The sequence below is a fragment of the Vipera ursinii genome (genome assembly GCF_947247035.1).
Source record: "Vipera ursinii genome assembly, chromosome: 1".
NCBI lineage: Eukaryota > Metazoa > Chordata > Lepidosauria > Squamata > Viperidae > Vipera > Vipera ursinii.
Window position 1 is genome coordinate 100782779 of NC_139512.1, and position 18948 is coordinate 100801726.

General features: G+C 38.9%; 1 protein-coding gene across 1 annotated transcript; it reads right to left on the reverse strand.

Annotated features, from left to right (window-relative positions):
- Positions 1-2092: 2092 nt before the first annotated feature.
- On the reverse strand, positions 2093-12657 carry PSMA1 (proteasome 20S subunit alpha 1). Its single transcript, XM_083349453.1, has 10 exons — positions 12494-12657; positions 10344-10388; positions 8895-8996; positions 7078-7181; positions 6466-6554; positions 5470-5540; positions 4752-4881; positions 4449-4528; positions 3784-3888; positions 2093-2425 (listed from the first exon to the last, which is right to left on the reverse strand). Exons 1-10 carry the CDS (start codon positions 12494-12496, stop codon positions 2369-2371), a joined length of 786 nt encoding a protein of 261 aa, XP_083205579.1. The 5' UTR covers positions 12497-12657; the 3' UTR covers positions 2093-2368.
- Positions 12658-18948: the final 6291 nt, after the last annotated feature.

Here is an 18948-nt window from a genome sequence, read left to right on the forward strand (position 1 = left end):
CTTTGAAACGGAGATGAGCACCGGCCCCTAGAGTAGGAAACGACTAGCACGCATGTGCGGGGGAACCTTTACCTTTACCTAAAAAAAAATAATCACTCCCTTTTAACCCTAGGAAGCAGGTGTTCTGTACCAGCCTGCTACCGGCCTTGCAGAAAGGCAACCCCTGTACAAACGGCAGAGGCTGGAGAGCGTCTGAGGCTGGAAGGCGTCTGCCAAGATTTATTACACAAACAACAGAACAAGAAACAAAACACCGGAACTTTGATCCTCAAACGGAGCGGTTGCTTTCAGCAACCAGCCCTTCCCCAAACACTCCCTTTATTAGAGTTCAGGGCGTGGCCTCCCTGTGCCTCCTTCCGAGGAGTCCCACAGCCTTTCTCTGCTTGTTCCTGCTTGACTGCCTCCTGCGTCGGGCGTCCTTGAACAGGGCCAGCTGTGGGTCATCATCATCCGCACTGTCGGGCTCGCGCAGCTGAGAAGAGGGCCCTGGCTGGGGGCTCTGCGAAGCCTCCAAGCCATCATCAGCAAGTTCGTCTTCAACACCCTCCTCCTCCCCCTCGTCTGAGTCATCCGAGACATCCGAGCCGGCTGCCGGACCCACAGGCTGGCCCTGAATCACAACAGCAGGCAAGACTAAATCACTTTTGAAAACACCACGAAAACTGCAGGCAGTTGTCAGGAATTGAATGGTTCAAAGGCTCAGGTGTGAATTCATTTGAAAGGTTATGGTATAAATTGTCTGAAGTCCTAAACTGAACTCTACTTTGTTCTTTGTTTCACAGCAGCCAAGGGTTCCATCAGGTATCACAGAAAGTGTTAAAAAAAGCTAAATTTCCAAATCCACAGAATTTACAAACTTTAATCCACTTTTTTACAGCAAGTTTTGAGATTGCTCTACCTCCACACCTCATGCTTGAAAGCTCTCCAACACTCCGATATCAGAATCAGAATAGAGCTGGAAGAGACCTTGGAGGTCATCTAGTCCAGCCCCCTGCTCAAGCAGGAGAACCTATACCATTTCAGACAAGTGGCTGTCCAGTCTCTTCTTAAAAACCTCCAGTGATGGAGCACTCACAACCTCTGAAGGCAAGCTGTTCCACTGGTTAATTGTCACGTTAGGAAGTTTCTCCTCAATTCCAGGTTGCTTCTCTCCTTGATTAGTTTCCATTCATTGTCTAGTCCTTTTCTCTAGACTAGTCATACCCAATTCTTGCAACCGTTCTTCGTATGTTTTAGTCTCCAGGCCTTTAATCATCTTAGTTGCTTTTCTTTGCACTTTTTCCAAAGTCTCAACATCTTTTTCTAATATGGTGACCAAAACTGAATGCAGTATTACAGATGTAATAAGGCTTTATAAAGCAGTACAAATACTTTACATGATTTTGATTCTGTGCCTCTATTTATACAACCAAGGATTGTATTGGGGTTTTTTTTGGCTGCTGCCACACATTGCTGACTCATGTTTAAGTGATTGTCCACTAAGACTACGAGGTCCCTCTCACAGTTACTATTTTTGAGCCAGGTTTCGCCTAATCTGTACTTGTACCTTTGGTTTTTCCTGTCCAGGTGTAAAACCTTGATTTTCTCCACATTAAATATCTTTTTGTTGGATAGGGCCCATTGTTCAAGTCTGTCAAGATCTTTTTGGATTCTGAGCTTGTCTTCTGAGATGCTGGCTATTCCAGCCAGCTTAGTGTCATCTGAAAATTTGATGAGATCCCCTTCTATTCCCTCATCTAAGTCATTTATAACTTAGTGGCTCTAAGATGAGCCACATTTTTTTATTTCCCTTTTTTATTCTTTGCCGGAAATAATTCTTGAAATTCAGAATATTGCAAGAGTTCGTCTCCCAATCAATTCTGCACATCCCTGGCAGAAATCTTTCTCTGTGAATTTCTTTAAATTAATTGGATCCCATTTTATACTTTCAACTGCTTTGAGTTACAAATAGACTACACGTTCTGATTTAACTTGGTATGAGATTCATAATGATATTTTAAAATACTGATATAGGTACAGGATCCCAAAAGCATGGGATCCAATAATATTGTATAGATTTTATTTAAGGTGTACAGAAAAGTCACAATTTTTCATAAAAGAAAAATTTATTTCAGAGATGTTTTTACAACATAAAAGCAACATGCTTTTTCATATAAAACAGTATTTCAGTCTTTTCTAGAAAATGACATCATTTCTTAATAGAAGTCAGTTATTTTTTTCTGTCAACATAAGGTGTTTTTTGTAATTCATTTTAAACACTGGTGTTTTATCACTACATTACGCCTTGAATTTTAAAGTTGTTACCACAATATAAATAATGCTCCTCGCACTATTTCCTCTGAAGTAACGCATATATTATGCAGTGCATTTAGTGCTCCATTGGTTCCTCAGGCTTTTCTGCTGTATCTTCAGCAGGCTGAGCATGCTTAAAAGAGTAAAAGAAATAAAGATAACCATCACTGTAAAAAAAAAACCCTAAGAAAATATTCTACAAATACACAGTGCCTCAATATTCAGTGTAACAAATAGGCTGAGAGATTTCCAATAATTCAATTTTTCTACTTTAAAAATTCAACAGTGGCAAAATTTGGTTTGATATACAGTATTTTAAAATGTTTTGTTCCTTTCATATATTTCATAAGACCAATCCCCAGAAAAACTGAATATTCACGTTTTCTACACATTAACTGGCTCATACGTTCAGAGTTATTATTTGTAAGACATATATACATTTGAAATGCTTATATGTAGGGCATAAATATGTATAAAATAATCATTTGGTCTGTTAAGCAAAATGTCCAATTTTCTTAATATGCCAGTGGAGTGCATATATATGGAATGAAATCAAATCTCCCCCTTTTTTCTAAAAGTCTGCTTTGGGAATAAAGAGAAAGAAAAAGTGGGAAATGTGTTTGCATGATACTGGGAAGAATCCTTGAAACAGCAAGAGAGAAATACACTTTTTTGCAAAAATTAAAATCAAAAGCTTAATAGTCAGGTTAAAAAGACTTAAATAAAGGGTTTTTTTTTAGTGTCAAGTGAGTAAATACTACAATTATTATGAGGAGAGCAGGAGGCAGAATATCACACTCCAAAGGCGTTCTCTTAGGTCACCAGTCATCTAATATTGGAGGACAGGAGATTTAGAACAGAGTTCTGCAAACTTTTCCGGTTGGCAGCTGTGGAGGGGATGGTTTTGTGGGAGGGGCAGGTGTGCACGCATGTGCATTTGCCCGTTGCTCGCACGAGTGAGGCCAAGAGCACCCATGATGCTTGAGGCCCTGAGCACTGATGTGAGTGGGCCCACAAGCACCTGCAACAGTATGAGTGGGCACACGAGCACCCACGACCCTTGTGCTAGTGGGGCTGCGAGCACTCATGCGAGTGGGGCCACAAGCGCCTGAGACACTCATGGTGACGTGAGCATTCACGTGGGGCTGCAAATGCCTGCAATGCTTGTACAAGTGGGGCAGCAAATGCCGTGACATTCATGGCGATGCTTGCATGAACAGGGCTGCAAATGCACGAGTGCGGCTGTGCGTGCGCACGCACACACATGTACTGGACAGCCACTTGTGGCCCAGTGGCTAATAGGCTGCAGCCTGGTAGTGGGCCGCGACCATAGGTCAGGGACCCCTGATCTAGAAAAAGTCCTCAGAACGGAAAGTCTCATAATGTGATCCAGCTACTGAGTTACAAGATTGAAAAAAAATACTGAGATAAGCATATATAGCAAAGAAAAAAACAGCTTAATGAAACACTTACAAACTGTGATTTGCATACCTTTCTCTGTGGTCTTTCTTCCAGACCTTCCAGGAATGGTGCTACATCATCATCATCATAAATTGTAAACTCCATTTCTTTACCAACAATCCCAACAGAAACATTCTGTTAAATGACAATTATTTTAAAAAAAAGGAGAGGGGGGGAGAAATTCATTATCTTTCCCAAGAAAGTAATACAAAATATATATTATGTTGCAATTCAAAAGGGTAATAAGAATGCATTTTACTGAACTTGCTGAACCCATAATTGGACTGAATCATATTACTATTTCAATACATTGAGATGTTCCATGCATCAGAATTACTTTATATACACACTTGAAAATATACATTATTTCCCTACCAAAAAAGGATATCAAAGGCCCTATAGACTCATATAAAAACAATGCTTAAAGCATGTATTTAAAAATTGTATGATTACAAAAATGTATTATCAGGGACAGAGATTCTATAAAGTATCAAGCTATATGTCCTAGAGCCAGGAGTTAATTTCTCAGATTAATGTTCAAAGCGCATCTCTCCATACTCTTATATGTGAATGCTTAATTATAAATTTGTGTTCTGCTTTACAAAAATACGTGTCACTTTTCCACAATGTTTATAACTACTATTAGCCGTATTTCAGACAGATAGAATTACAAGAAAAAAAGATCTCAGCCTTGCCTTAATAGTTAGATCTTGTTCAGCGGGAAGTGTCTCTCTCAGAGCACGCAGTCCATGCTTCACTAATTCATTCAGGTTACCTGCAAAATAACTACATTTATGACTAGTTCAGGAAAGCTATATCTTCTGGACTGAATGGGTTAAACACACTTTCATCATATTTCTGATAGCCAAGTAACTGTTCAGCAATGAACTAGATAGAGATAGATAGATAGATAGATAGATAGATAGATAGATAGATAGATAGATAGATAGATAGATATAGATAGATAGATAAAAAGAAAGAAAACATGCTGTACTTACAGTCAGAAAACTCAGTCATATGTCGTTCCAAATAAGTTCGAGCTGATTGGGATCGTGCACCAATGGACATTGCTTTGCAATCAAAATAATTTGCAGAAGGGCAAGTCTGGAAGATATGGGGACCCATATCCTGACAAATTAAAAGGACATTTTTTAATAAAAAAAAAGGAGGAATCTATCAGACAGCTTACATACTGTGTTTCAATCTCACCATCCAAATTTTAAAAAAAATGCTTTCCGAGCTGTTTTACAGTGTAATTTACAATCCCTGGCTATTAGAGGCATTCAACACATTTCATTCTGAACTCTTTTAAGTGCAACCTTTCCAAAACTTCCCACTTCAAATGCAAAATTAGTTCAAGCATTTTTAAAACAGCTCCCTTCACGTCTGAAACAACAGTCTCCTTGAAAAAAACAACAAAGTTCTACAGAGCTTGATGTTCAAAAGCAGTCTGAAATATTACATAGAATTGTCTATACAGGCTTGAGTTGATGAGAACCTAATTCCTAAACATCTGAATAATATACTAGAACTGAAATGTATCTTGCAAGAAGTTCCAAATCCAAGTTTCTTATTCAATGTTTATAATTACTTACAAATTGTTTTATGACGCAGCATAAACTCTTTTTGCTGCAATTCTACTATGTTTACTCTAGGAAGGGAAATTCTCCAGAAAAACAACAACAACACCACGTCTCCCACAGTTGATGCACTTACATCGTAGCCTGCAATAAGAAGTCCCACACCATATGGTCTTCTGCCATAACGCTGCGTTGGTATCTGTGTTTCTTAAACAAGCTGAGGAATACATCTCAAAAAGCTGATTTACGCATTCATACTATTTTTATTAAAACTTTCATAAACACTCTTCAAGATGTAAATCATAACCCCCACCTCCATCCCCCAGTCAGGTTTTAAGATATAGGACACAAACGGAAAATAACAGCAAAAGTGATCATTCAAGCAGTGTTCCCCTCTTCTCAGAAAGCTGAAGTTCCATAAGAAAAAGACTGCCATTGGGTTTTATTCATAGAATTTAAAATAATCACCAGAACATTAAGTTAACCTCACCCCCAGTGTCATGTCCAATAAGCATCAAAAAATAAATCATGGGATTCTGATTAAACAAAATCCAAAATACTCAACAGGAATGTTCAACATCTGTTGTATTCACTATTATGGAAATCTTTGAAATGAATAAGAGGCAACATTAAATTATTAAAAGTGATGAAATTTGATTCATGCAAATTATGTAATGTTCAAGTTAAATTTGCCTGAATAGATGAATTTGATCTGAAATCCAGAAAATTCTCATTTTACCATTCAACTTTTATTTTTCTATTACATGGCTGTGATTTTCAATCAATTAATAGATTTTTAGCATCAGTGAACAGTCCATAATTCCCTGTATTGCCTCACTCTCCTTAAAAGTAATAGTAATAGCCAGGGGTTTGATCCTGATCCGCTCAAGGTTGACTCAGCCTTCCATCCTTCCAAGATTGGTAAAATGAGGGCCCAGATTGTTGGGGGCCATATGCTGACATTTGTAAACCGCTTAGAGAGGCCTGTAAAGCACTGTGAAGCGGTATATAAGTCTAAGTGCCATTACTATTACACAATAAAACTAGCTGAATCCTTTGCAGTAAGATGATTGTCCAACAATAAATATATTGGCAACTGTGCTCAGTAATGATCACATAGAAAAAAGGATACTGCTTCCAATCAGAGACACTAATCGAGATACTGGAAGAGGCCTGTCAAATACAAACCTGGAATCCAAACACTCCTGACGCATGAAATTGCTGCAGGAGTAAAACAGAATTTATTCCATCTGTAACTTCAGCACTTCTTAGATTTATTCAATAGAAATCTTGCTTGCATGGATATTACATTACTATTTGATTATAAAAGAGTTAGGACAGGCGAGGGGAATAAACTCATTTTGGCATGAAATTATTGGACGCTCCTTAGCAAGTATGTTCCATGTGTTTCGTTCTGCTCCTACAGCAGCAATTTCAATCGGGTCTACTCCCAGTATTTTCAGTAACTGCGAGGATGGAGCAGTGGAATTAATCCTTCCCACTGCTATTCTTATACACAGTCCTCACAAATGACTAAGAACAATTTTCATACGTATAGTTAAATTCAGCTAAGGTTTATTGGGAGACCTGGTTATGGTATGCAGCAACTGCACTAGACAAGGTAAAGAATGGAGAAACATGGATAAAATCTCAGGAACTAAGGGCTTGAATCAGATACAAACCCGCTCCGTGTAAAAAACAAGTCCTCATTCAATCGATCAAATAAATCAAATTCCAAATTTACCATAAGAGTCTTGCATCAGCAGTAAGTCCAGCAATGGAAATACCAATATGGTTGTCAACATACAAGATTTTTTTCTGATGAGCTGCCAGTTCAGACTGTGCCCTCTAAACAAAGACAGATATCCAAAGTAACAGTTGTGAACCATACACTGATAATATGACAAATTTGGGGGAGGGGGGGGAGAGAAAGTATGCATTATTACTCACTGTTAAACTAGAGAGTATAAAATCTGTAGTGACAAAAGCAAATGACACCACTTACATAATTTGCAAATCATTGCAGAAATTAACACTTTGTATATAAACACACTTTGTATATAAACACACAAAACGACATTAATACAGTGGGAAGTTTATTCACTGGATCTAAAGCCCAGTCATTTCACTGAATTAATAATAGTATTTTAAACAGTAAAGATTATTGAACTCTTGTTATTCCTTATGTAAACATAAGAAGCTTAATGCAATTATTTTATGATGACTTAAATGGCTTCTCATTTACTTCCAAAAACCTGCAAACCATCTCTGTATAGTGTAATTTTGAAGGAAATTTGGCATGGTCTAAAACACAAGTAAGGGATGCGGTGGCTCAGTGGGTTAGGACGCTGAGCTTGTCAATCAGAAGGTCGGCAGTTTGGCGGGTTGAATCCTGAGTGCCACGTAGCAGAGCGAGCACCTGTTACTCGTCCCAGCTTCTGCCAACCTAGCAGTTCGAAAGCATGTAAAAATGCAAGTAGAAAAATAGGGACCACTACGGTGGGAAGGTAACAGCATTCCATGCGCCTTTGGCGTCTAGTCATGCCGGCCACATGACCACGGAGACATCCTAGGACAAGCGCTGGCTCTTCGGCTTTGAAATGGAGATGAGCACCGGCTCCTAGAGTTGGAAACGACTAGCATGCATGTGCGGGGGAACCTTTACCTTAAAACACAGGTGTTAAACTCACCACGTGACGTGACTTTTTGCATTGCCGGCAATGGGGTGGGTGCGGCTTCAGTATGATGAAACCGGCCCGCAGGCCGACAGTTTGATACCCCTGGTCTAGAATGCAATGGAGCATTCTAGAAAACTTAAATTTTCTGTTCCCTAATCAATAAATTTAGTACATTCCTAATAGTGCAAGAATCAAAAGTGTTGCGTCTGTCTTTGCTCAGTAAGCTAACACTTGTAACTCCATGCCTAACCTCCTGTCCTACATGCCAGGCCTAGTAAGGATGCACCTATTGAAAACCCAAAAATAGTCCCTGCAGTAATATTCCACCATTGGTTTTTTTTCTCCAAGAAAAACTATGTGGTCTTTACTGCTGGAAATGGAACCATTATCTATTATTTATAGCACATATAGCCTTACCGTAATAAAAATTTGCAATGCTCTCTGACTGCATTTACAATCAAATAACATACCTAATGTTTTTGCCACATGATCTCTCACTGGCCCCACAAAATTGCTTGGCTCTTTCCTATTTTATTCTAAAAATGTTCTTGTGTGTAGCATTTCATGTTTCCAAACTTTATAATAATTTATGTCTCACTTATCTCCCCACCTGGAACTAGGTAAACAAGTACAATAATTAAATTATTATTGTATTTTCAAGTACAATAATTAAATTATTATTGTATTTTCAAGCTGAATACTGTATTTAGAACAGACTTTCTCAGCTCTTGCCCCTACAAACCAAAAGTGATTACAACAATTTTTTTCTTGGCCAACAGGTACGTTTTCTAGATTTCAAAAAACTACTTCAAGATCGTGAATATTATGTTTTATGTATCACATATGCTTTAAAAAAACAAACTTGCTTTCCTCTTGAGTTTACCTTTAAGGCAACTAAAACAGCATGGGTTTTTGATTTTAGCCCCACAGTTGCAGATCCTTGTTTGACAGCCTCCATTGCATATTCTATTTGATGAATCCGACCCTAAAAAACAAAAGGTAACCTTATGAACATGTTGATGGTGCAAATTTGATGAGCCTCCTGGAATAATAAGAAAGGGAATAATGAATGCCTTTTATTCAGGAACTCACAGTATATATGTATATATGCTTGTGTGTGTGGCTTCATTGTCCTACTTTCATCCATAATAATTTCCTGAGGCAGGCTGGGCAGAGAGAGAGATGCTGGCTCCAAACTACCCAATGAGTTACAACTAATTAACACTTTGTTATTCTTGCTTCTTCAGTTGCAATGATTGCTTCCTTCAAACGTTATTTAACATCTTTAGTGAATAAAAATGTTCCATGATAGTTTTAAAACTAAACATTATGTTTATCGCAATTGCATTAAATCAGGACATTTGAGCACAAATTAGTAACAATCCCTGTGCACAGCATGCCCACTAAATTCCATAGTACGGGAAATATCTTTATCAGACCAATAAAAAATGCCACAGTATAGATAGAGCCTTTGAGTTTTCCAGAACGTATTCAGATGAAAGCAGGGAACAGGGAATAGAATTAATGTTTTGGTTTCTACATTATGCTTAGTCATAATGTGGTTTGTTTGGATTTGAATGTTATGTGCATTTTGCCAAGTATGGTTTAATTCAGGGGTCCCCAACCCCTGGTCCGCAGACCGGTACCAGACATGGCCTTTTAGGAACCAGGCCATGCAAACAAGCAAAGCGTCATCTGAGCATGTGCAGGATACAGATAGCATGCGAAACATACTCCTCACTGCTGGTCTGGAAAAATTGTTTTCCCCAAAACCGGCCCCTGGCATCAAAAAGGTTGGGAGTCACTGGTTTAATCAACAAACCATGGTTTTCATAAACCTAGCTCAATCTGACATAATTTTAGTTATAACTTTATATAAAAGAATGTGAGTATAGCATTCTTACACTTAGATTCCCTCTAAGGCCACAACTATTCTAGTTGTCAAATTCTAATCTATGCAGATATCCCTTATTGACCCTGAAATTAGGAAACAGCAGACTATAATGATTATCTTATTATTCACTAACTCAGTGGTCTCATACTCCTGGGCCTAGCATCACACAAGTAACAATAAGTAGGCTAAGCTGCATTTCCCATAGCTATTAGCACAGAAAATCCAGTTGAGAAAGGTATTTATGTATAAATCGCTCATGCAGGTTGTTACTATAATGAACACATTTCACATATGCAAATCTCCTATTACTTTTGCTTTCAAAGTAAGTTTTAAATCTTACTTTGAAAATTAAATAAATCAAAGGATTTAAATACTTTTATTATTCAACTGCTGAGAAAAGGAAACATACAAAAAAGAATAGAAAGAGAAAAATAATACCTGGGGACTCCATACAGTGACATCATTATCATATTGGTTGCGGAACTAAAGTGAACAAAAGAAATTGATTAATATGACTGCCATTAAAATAAGAAAAAATTAAAACAAAATCTCATCTGTACTATGGATGATCATTTCTGTAACTGAAAAAAGTTTATGGAAATAGAACTTTGGTGTGACATTTAATAACTAATTTTCAAGGTTGGGTTGAACAAAATTGTAGAGGTGTGCAGTATGCAGGTTCAAAACAAAAGATTCTTCAGATTCAGTGTGAAAATTTTCATACCTATTGGCAGCACCTTGCAATATCACAAAAAAGCACAGCTTCTTTACAATATTATTAATATAGCGCGTATGTTAAGTCAAATTCAAACAACCTTCCCAATTTGGGGAAATTGCACATCCTTACGAAACAGTATTTTTGGTTTGTTCAATACATGCAAGTATACCACTCATACTTATTAAACTTTATTAAGAAATTCAGGGGACAAAGCTTGACAAAGGAAAATAAAAGTTGGGTTGAAAAAAGCATCAAGAAGGAAATAGTAAGTGAACATTTACAATGTGGACATCTAACACAAGTCACTGTATCAAGGCAAACATGGAAATGTTTGCTAAATTAATATCCAGCAATTCATTTCAAAAAATATGATTAGAAATAAGCCCATATTTCCAATTTTCATGTGGAGATCTATAAACTAAAACTGCTATAATCTAACTAGGTAAAAACAGTTTTGCTTTCAGTTTCAGTAAGAACAGTATTGCACATCTATTGACTGATGAAACAGGGATCAGACAGAAAGAAAAGAAAAATGTTTTTTTAACTACTACATCAATATCCCATTCCTATTCAGGTTTAGGCAAATGAAATTTACTTCTGATTATTTGTAGGACTGCAAGGTGAGAAATTAAAATATACTTTTAAGTTATATCCCCTTTTGAAATTGAGAAAAAATCCACTCAGCAATTGTTTTTAATGCAACAGACTTTATTAAGATACATCTCTGTAGCATATTATCTACAACGTGTAAACTATACTGCTCTTATATTCGTTGACACACGTTTATCTGCTGTGCTAGATTGGCTTTCTGTTCTCCGATTTTATTTTGTGACCCCACAAGGAGTCTACAAGGCATAGGATGCATAACTATTAGACGTGTAAAACTATAGATCCGGTCATCTCCCTTCGCTCCTCTCTGCAGCCAAATCCAGCAACAGGCTGGAAAAGAAGAAATGCTGATTCATGCATGTGTATTCACATGTACGAAGTGGGGCGATCGTTGTTAGGAGGTACAACGATAGAGGTATAAGGGAGAAAATGGGGAGTCCCTTCCTTCAGCGGGCTCCTGACTTTAAAGAAACGTATACAAGAATAAAGGATACCCTAGTTTGCATTGGTTTGAATATAGTGCGAAAGCACAGCTATTTAGAAAGTCTTTCCCAGTGACTCAAGCGTCTCAATTTATTAAGGATACCGGTACATTAAACAAGACCAGGGGTCTTGGCTCTTTTATGACTCGTGGACTTCAACTCCCAGAATTCCTCAGCCAGGAATGCCTGGCTGAGGAATTCTGGTAGTTGAAGTCCACAGGTCACAAAAGAGCAGGGGTCTTCAAACTTGGCCCTTTTATGACTTGTGGACTTCAACTCCCAGAATTCCTCAGCCAGGCACGCTGGCTGAGGAATTCTGGGAGTTGAAGTCCACAAGTCATAAAAGGGCCAAGTTTGAAGACCCCTGCAAAAGAGCCAAGGTTGCCTACCCCTGAACAAGGCAAAAAAAAAAAGGAAACGAATGCTAGTTTCAGTAGAAAAGTCTGCTGGGCTGCCCACGAGAAGGGCCGATGAGAATGCAAAAAAATGGGAGTAGTAGGAGGGGGCCCCAAAGGACTGAACCACACGGAGCAGGAAACTCCAAGCACGGGACCCATGCAGACCACTCCTAGTGAGTAGAAGGTTTGCAAAATGGGTGGTGGTGGGGGAAATGGCAATAAAAACCAGGCAATCTGGGCCGCAAAGTCGCCACCGCCGGCAAGTGCTGAGTCACATCCATCGCCCCAGGGGAACGAAAGCGCGGCCTCTCCCTCCCCTGCCTCCGCGCTCGCCCAAACTTCCCCGCGCCCCGCCGCCCACCCCGGTGCTTCGCCTCTCACCATGTCGGCAGCGTTCGGACAGCAGCGCCGGCGCTTGACCAGAAAAGACGATAGAAAGCGACGGCGACCTCGGCAAGCGATAGGTTTGGACCGGGACACTTCCTTCCTTTTCCGCCAAGGCGGAGCAGCCGATTGCCGAGCTTCCCGATCCCAAACGCGCTTAAGCCGCCACCCCCTTCAGCAATCGCAGTTGGGCGTGGCCGAACTTGATTGCACATGCGCGTGGGGTTCTTGAGGAAACGAGGCGAGGTGGGAGCTGCGGAAGATTCTAACGGGGAGAGTGGATCCCCGGTTTATAGCAGGGGGTCTTCAAAGTTGGCCCTTTTATGACCTGTGGACTTCAACTCCCAGAATTCCTCAGCCAGCAATGCCTGGCTGAGGAATTCTGGGAGTTGAAGTCCACAGGTCATAAAAGGGCCAACTTTGAAGAGCCCTGGTTTATAGTGTGGTATATAGGTTGTAGTATCTCCGGTGTAGTACGTAAGGGTAGTCATTTCGCCGTGTAGGGAAAGATGAAAGAGGTAACGCGACTTCTCCATGAGTAGGCCGCGCTGAGGATGGATTAGTTTGCATTTTACGTTACAAGGTGTAAAAAAAAACCCACTAAAATCCTTCGTAGTTCAAGTTACGAAAAAGTTGATGATTTCTCACACTTGGGCTTGTTACATGATTTAACAAACACTTACCGTTTTTGTCTCGGATTGACTTCTGGTGAAGTTTATCCCATTGTTTTGCACTATCTTTTTGGCGAGTTCCCTTTCATCTGTTGTTGCAGAACTGCTAATGCTTAAGCACAGACTTCTAGTAGGTCTAATTCTTTTCTCTCTCCAAACATATTTGTACTGAGCCCTTGAGCTACTCCTTTGTGTGTTTGTGTGTATTTCTCAATCTGCAGTTTTAAGATGTGTGGACTTCAAGTCCCAGAATTTCCCAGCAATTCTGAGAGTTGAAATCCACACATCTTAAAGTTGCTAAGGTTGGGGGAAAAAGTGTTGTAAGGTAATCAGTCTGGGCAGAGCAGGCTGGCATAACCTCCCCCTGAAATTTTTTCCTTGCACTTTTTACTGTTTTCCATTCCTTGAATCTAACCTCCTTTCTCATTCTTTAAAATATAAATGCAAAAATGCATTCTTCCATCTCTTCTTCAAAGACATACACATATATATATGTACAGTAGTTAATAGTTATTTCCCTCTAGGAGCAGAAAACCTTCACTTTGGCACAGAAGCAGGCTGTGTGGCTTTGGACCAAAATTCTCTCAAAGCCTGAGACCTCAGAAAACATCTATCAATTGCATTGGATCACATAGTAGATTAGAGTTCATAATCTTAATGTCCTTCATGTTGCAGTGGATTGATTTTTTTTGCCTAGTTGGTACTGGCAACTGTCCATTGACTTTGCTTGTTGGAACTTAGCTGTGAAAGGTGCAAATGATGATCATGTGACCACAGGACATTGTCATGGTTATAAATGCCTGCAAAGACATCTTGGTCATGTAACTGCGGAGACATTGCAATTATTGCTAGTGGGGGGACCCTCATAAAGTTACTTTTTTCATTGAACTTCCAATAAGTTCAAATGGGCAGGACAATTGTTAAGCGAGGACTACCTGTATACAGTGGTGGGATTCAGCCAGTTCGCACCAGTTTGGCAAAACCGGTAGCTAATTTTTTGGTTGCCCAGGCCAAGAATGGACCTCCGGAAGCAGCATCCACACAGAGAACCGGTTGTTCACATATTTGAATCCCATCACTGCCTGTACATACATGTGGTCCTCATTTAATGACTACTTGTTCAGCACTTGAAGTTGCAGTGGTACTGAATGATGGTACTTATGACCAATCCTTGAAGTTCTGGATGTTGCAACACCCTGTGGTCATGTGATTGCAGTCTAGGAACTGATGAGCAGCCCAGATTTCTGATGGTTGCAGCATCTCCTGGTCACATAATTATGATTTGTGACCTTCTCTGCTGACTTCTCACAAACAAAGTCAATGGGGAAGCCTGCAGGTTGAAACTTGCAATCAGGTGAAGTCAGTGCAGGGATTCAAATATGTGAACAACTGATTCTCTGTATGGATGCCACTTCCGAATGTCCATTCTGGGCCTGGGCAACAAAAACGTAGCTACTGGTTCTGCCAAAGTGCTGCAAACCGGCTGAATCCCACCACTGGGTGAAGTCCTCACTTAACAAATCCATGGTGCTTTGCTTAACAGTGGTAACTGAGGATTGCTAAAACAATGTGGTATGGTCATGTGATATCATGCTTTATGCCAATATACTTAATGATGGAATTTCTGATCCTAATTACCAATATTAAGTGAGAAATAGTTCTGTTTGTTTTTATTAATTTCTGCTGGCTTTCAAAACAGCAATATGCCAGGCAAGTACTTTAGATATTAGAAACTGTGTGACTTCAGCTTCTGGGGAAAAAACCAATGTGCCACCTGTTATTTTTGTATTGAATTGTGGAAGGAGTTTTGTTTTCCTGCATCTCACTTTGGGATGCAGACATAAAGTAAGATTGCCTTATCTCCAAAGCACACTAGATCAGGTTGGGTGGATTCTGCATATTCCTATTCCATATCAGCTTCTGGAATTCCCATATCTTTAACAATATTCTTCCTTATCTTTTCCCACAAGCCATTTAACCTGATTGCTCAGAGCTATTTCCCTAAACATTGGAAAGAGGAATTCTGATGAAGGAAATTATTTTGTTGCACTCTTTTTACTGCCAGCAAAAATAAGAGATTGAAACAGTGATTTGACTTTACAAAAAAAACTAGGAATGCTATTTTCTTCTTGTCATCCCATATTTTCTACTACAAGGGATAACTGCCTTTATTATTATTTAAGCTGCTATTTTTGTGATGCCTTTGTTTAGTCTATATGCTCTTTCAGTCTTGTTCAGCAAATATTTTCTTTTATATCTTGTTTGCAAGTCCGTGTTTATCCAACCATTTCCCTTTAGTTGTCAAGCAACAAACACCCAAGCTATGTTCTTTGTAGCAACACCAGCCCAAGGAAGAACAGCAGATGGCCTAGCTGCTAAAACAAAGGGCTGCTTTCATTCTTAATTTTGTTTCCTGTGCTCTTTTCATTAAGGAACTCTGTAATGGAATACCTGACCTTTACAAAGATCAAAATGTAAATATTGTTCTTTACATGTTGGTCTTGAATGTTTGACTTTTAAAACGGTTGCTAAAGCCCTGCTCTGCTTAAAAACATATTCTCGTTACCAAGATGTGTCTATCCTTTTCATCTTCTCCTTCTTCCAACTTTTTAATATTTTCTTTTATTCATTACAGCATAGAGAAAGGAAACCTCTATTAGCTGGCTTTTTGTGAACACATAATTCTATTCCTGGTTCAGACTAGGGATGTGCACATACCAAACTGTTTACAGCCTACTGTGCACAACATACCTGGCGTTTTCTTCTGGGCACAACACAAAACACCATTTATTCTGGAAAGATATGAGTGAGGACAGGGAAAATGCTGAATATCACAGAGGCAGGTGGACCAATGGAATATGCCACCCCAGCATCTAGGGAAGGGCAAGGAGGAGCACCAGTTTTATGTTGCTTAACCCATCTAGAGTTGCTTTTGCACCACCCAAATCAACTAAAGTGTTCTGCAATTGCCTGAAAAGTTCATCAGAATTGCTGGAGCCTACTTAACTTTTCGGGATTCAATATTTTTTCCCCTTTTCATGCATATTTGTGTATTTCACTTAATGGCCACAGCAATAAAGCTTATAACATCAAGGGCACTCACTTAGCAAGGGAAGCTTTGTTCGCAATTCTGGTTCTGAGCTGAGGATCACCTGTATTCCAAATAGTCCTGTCGTTCTAGAACAGGGGTCTTCAAACTTGGCCCTTTTATGACTTGTGGACTTCAGTTCCCAGAATTCCTCAGCCACCCTGGCTGAGGAATTCTGGGAGTTGAAGTCCACAAGTCATAAAAGGGCCAAGTTTGAAGACCTCTGTTTTAGAATACTATGAATGAAGGGACAGTCATATTATTCTGACAGAGAAAAATCACTATAAAAATAATTTCTAAATTGCTGTCTGGTTTTATGAATTAAATGATTGAAATAGATAAAAAGTAGATTACAATAGCTTATTCATTAGAAAAATAAATTACGTGCTCTGCACAACTGTAGGGAATGAAAGGATGTGTTAGACGAGCCCTGAACAAATCATGGTACTTTTATTGGAATTTATTGATGATAAACAATCACAGAAGTATAAATCATGTCATACAAAACTAAATCACCTTTTTATGACTAGAAAAGTACACTTCAGGTGTTATGTAATCCATCTGTACTACTTTTAGCACTATACTGAAACTGATTTGGATTATTATTTTGACTAGCAATCTGATCTACATTGTGTTTATGTGTAAATTCTGAAAGCCACCTGGAGCCCTCCTTGTTCTGTGGGATACATTAATCACATAATAAATCACAAATGTAATTACTGTTGTTTCATAATGTAACAAAGAACCAAACAAGTCTAAGATCTGGACAGCATGGTTTCCCATGCATGAGTATTCAGGAAGCTATAAAAATTAATCTTTGTTTCAGAAATAGAGAATCTGTCTAAATGAGAGATGAGCACAACTCTTACAGAAAAAGGAAAAGGTGATAAGAATTGCAAACCCCTCCCAAACCTGAATGTACTGTATCATACATTCATGGAATCAGTTGGATCATTGGATGGCAAGGAAAGGGATGCTTAAATATAATGATTCAAGAGAAACTGCCTATTTTATATATCTCTTTATTGCAAAAGATGTAAGGCAGATATTTGACTTTCTCACAGATTTTAGGACATCTTTAGAGTCTTCACAGTGATTAAATAATTTGATTGTGATGGCTCTGAGAATCCTTAAAGAACTCAGATGTGAAATTACTGACCTCTTAGCAAAAATGTATAAATTTCAAGTCAGGCCCAATCAAAATATGATACCAACTTTGAAAGCGAGAGATCCAGGAAAGCATAGAGTAATCAAAAATCACTTAAGCACATAGAGGAATAAGACTTGCTGAAGGAAATCAATACAGATTCTGCAAAGATAAATGCTGCCTCATCAATGCTGCATTTTGAAAAACAAGTTTGGCACAGCTTATTAAGTAAGGGCAAACACAGTGGTCACAGGATTATGAACTTGACTAGGGATTTATTCACTGGTTAAAAACAGATATAAAATGTCAACTTTCAATTTAAAGAGCCTCTTTAAAATGGTTAGCCAAATGACAAGTATGCTTCAGTTTAAGTAAGTGTAAAGTGATGCATACTGGAGCATCAAATTCTAACTTCCTGTTTGGCATGTAAATAAAGCTATTTTTGCTGCTGCAGAATCTGTGCAGCTCAGGAAAGGCAATGATCTTTGCGCTTTATTCTCACTGCCTTGGTTTTCAGAGTTGCTTTTAACCCCTTGGGAAGTCCCAGGAAATGTGTGCCATGCGAGCACACCCTTCTTGTATCAGTTCTTGGTTGATAAGACTACCTGTCCTATTTGCTATGCCTTATAAGGAAAAAAGAGGCCAAAGAGTATAAACTTAGCGTCATAACCATAAAAAAACATAACTCAAGTCAGATAATAAATAGGAAAAAAACAGGTGCTCGTGTTCAGATATCTGGGAGTGGTCTTCCATGCTTAGAGTCTTCCAGAAATATATTATGCAAGGAGCCTTAAGGTTCTCAGCAAAGGATCATTCTAGTCCATCAAGAGATTCTTCTACTTCAAACGAAAGAAAGAAATTGCAGCAACTCACTCAACTTTTATACAGAGCCCAGGTAGCACTTTATATTAAAAAATGCAGTCAACTTTATACAAACAAACCTTTTAAGGTCCATACTTGCGGCCCCGAGGGACATCTCTAGTGACCTCAGTCTTGAAATGGGAGTGACCAAATTAGTACCAAGAGTATGACATTTAGTCTTCATAAGTTGGCTTAAGATTAGCCTTTCCTAATGGCCTGGTTATGCTAATATTTTTAGATAAGCACCCATCAACATGATTATCACAGTAGACCAGAAACTGTGGGGCCATGAGCTGGCCACAGATTCACTCTTAGCTTTTGACCTTAACCAGGCAAAAAAGACAAAACATTGAGGATCATACTTGAGCTAGCACCTTTTCCCAATATATCACAACCCTAATAGTAAAAGGCTGCTGACAACTTGCAAGTTATCTAAATATGCTGACCTTTCCCAAGCTGAGGAAGGATTTCTTCAGAGCCAAACAATGAGTAGAGTATAGAGTAGAGTATAGAGTAGAAATAGAATAGAATAGAATAGAATAGAATAGAATAGAATAGAATAGAATAGAATAGAATAGAATTGGAAGGGACCTTGGAGGTCTTCTGGTCCAGCCCCCTGCTCAGGTAGGAAACAAATGGCTATCCAGTCTCTTCTTAAAAACTTCCAGTGTTGCAGCATTCACCA

Bases quoted from the DNA above. Each gene is read 5' to 3' on its own strand.
- PSMA1 (XM_083349453.1), bottom strand. The intron at 7,182-8,894 runs GTAAACTCAAGA...GTCTTTGTTTAG, and splicing joins CTGTTTTAGTTGCCTTAAAG to AGGGCACAGTCTGAACTGGC. The intron at 4,882-5,469 runs GTAAGTGCATCA...TTAATTTGTCAG, and splicing joins TTCTTATTGCAGGCTACGAT to GATATGGGTCCCCATATCTT.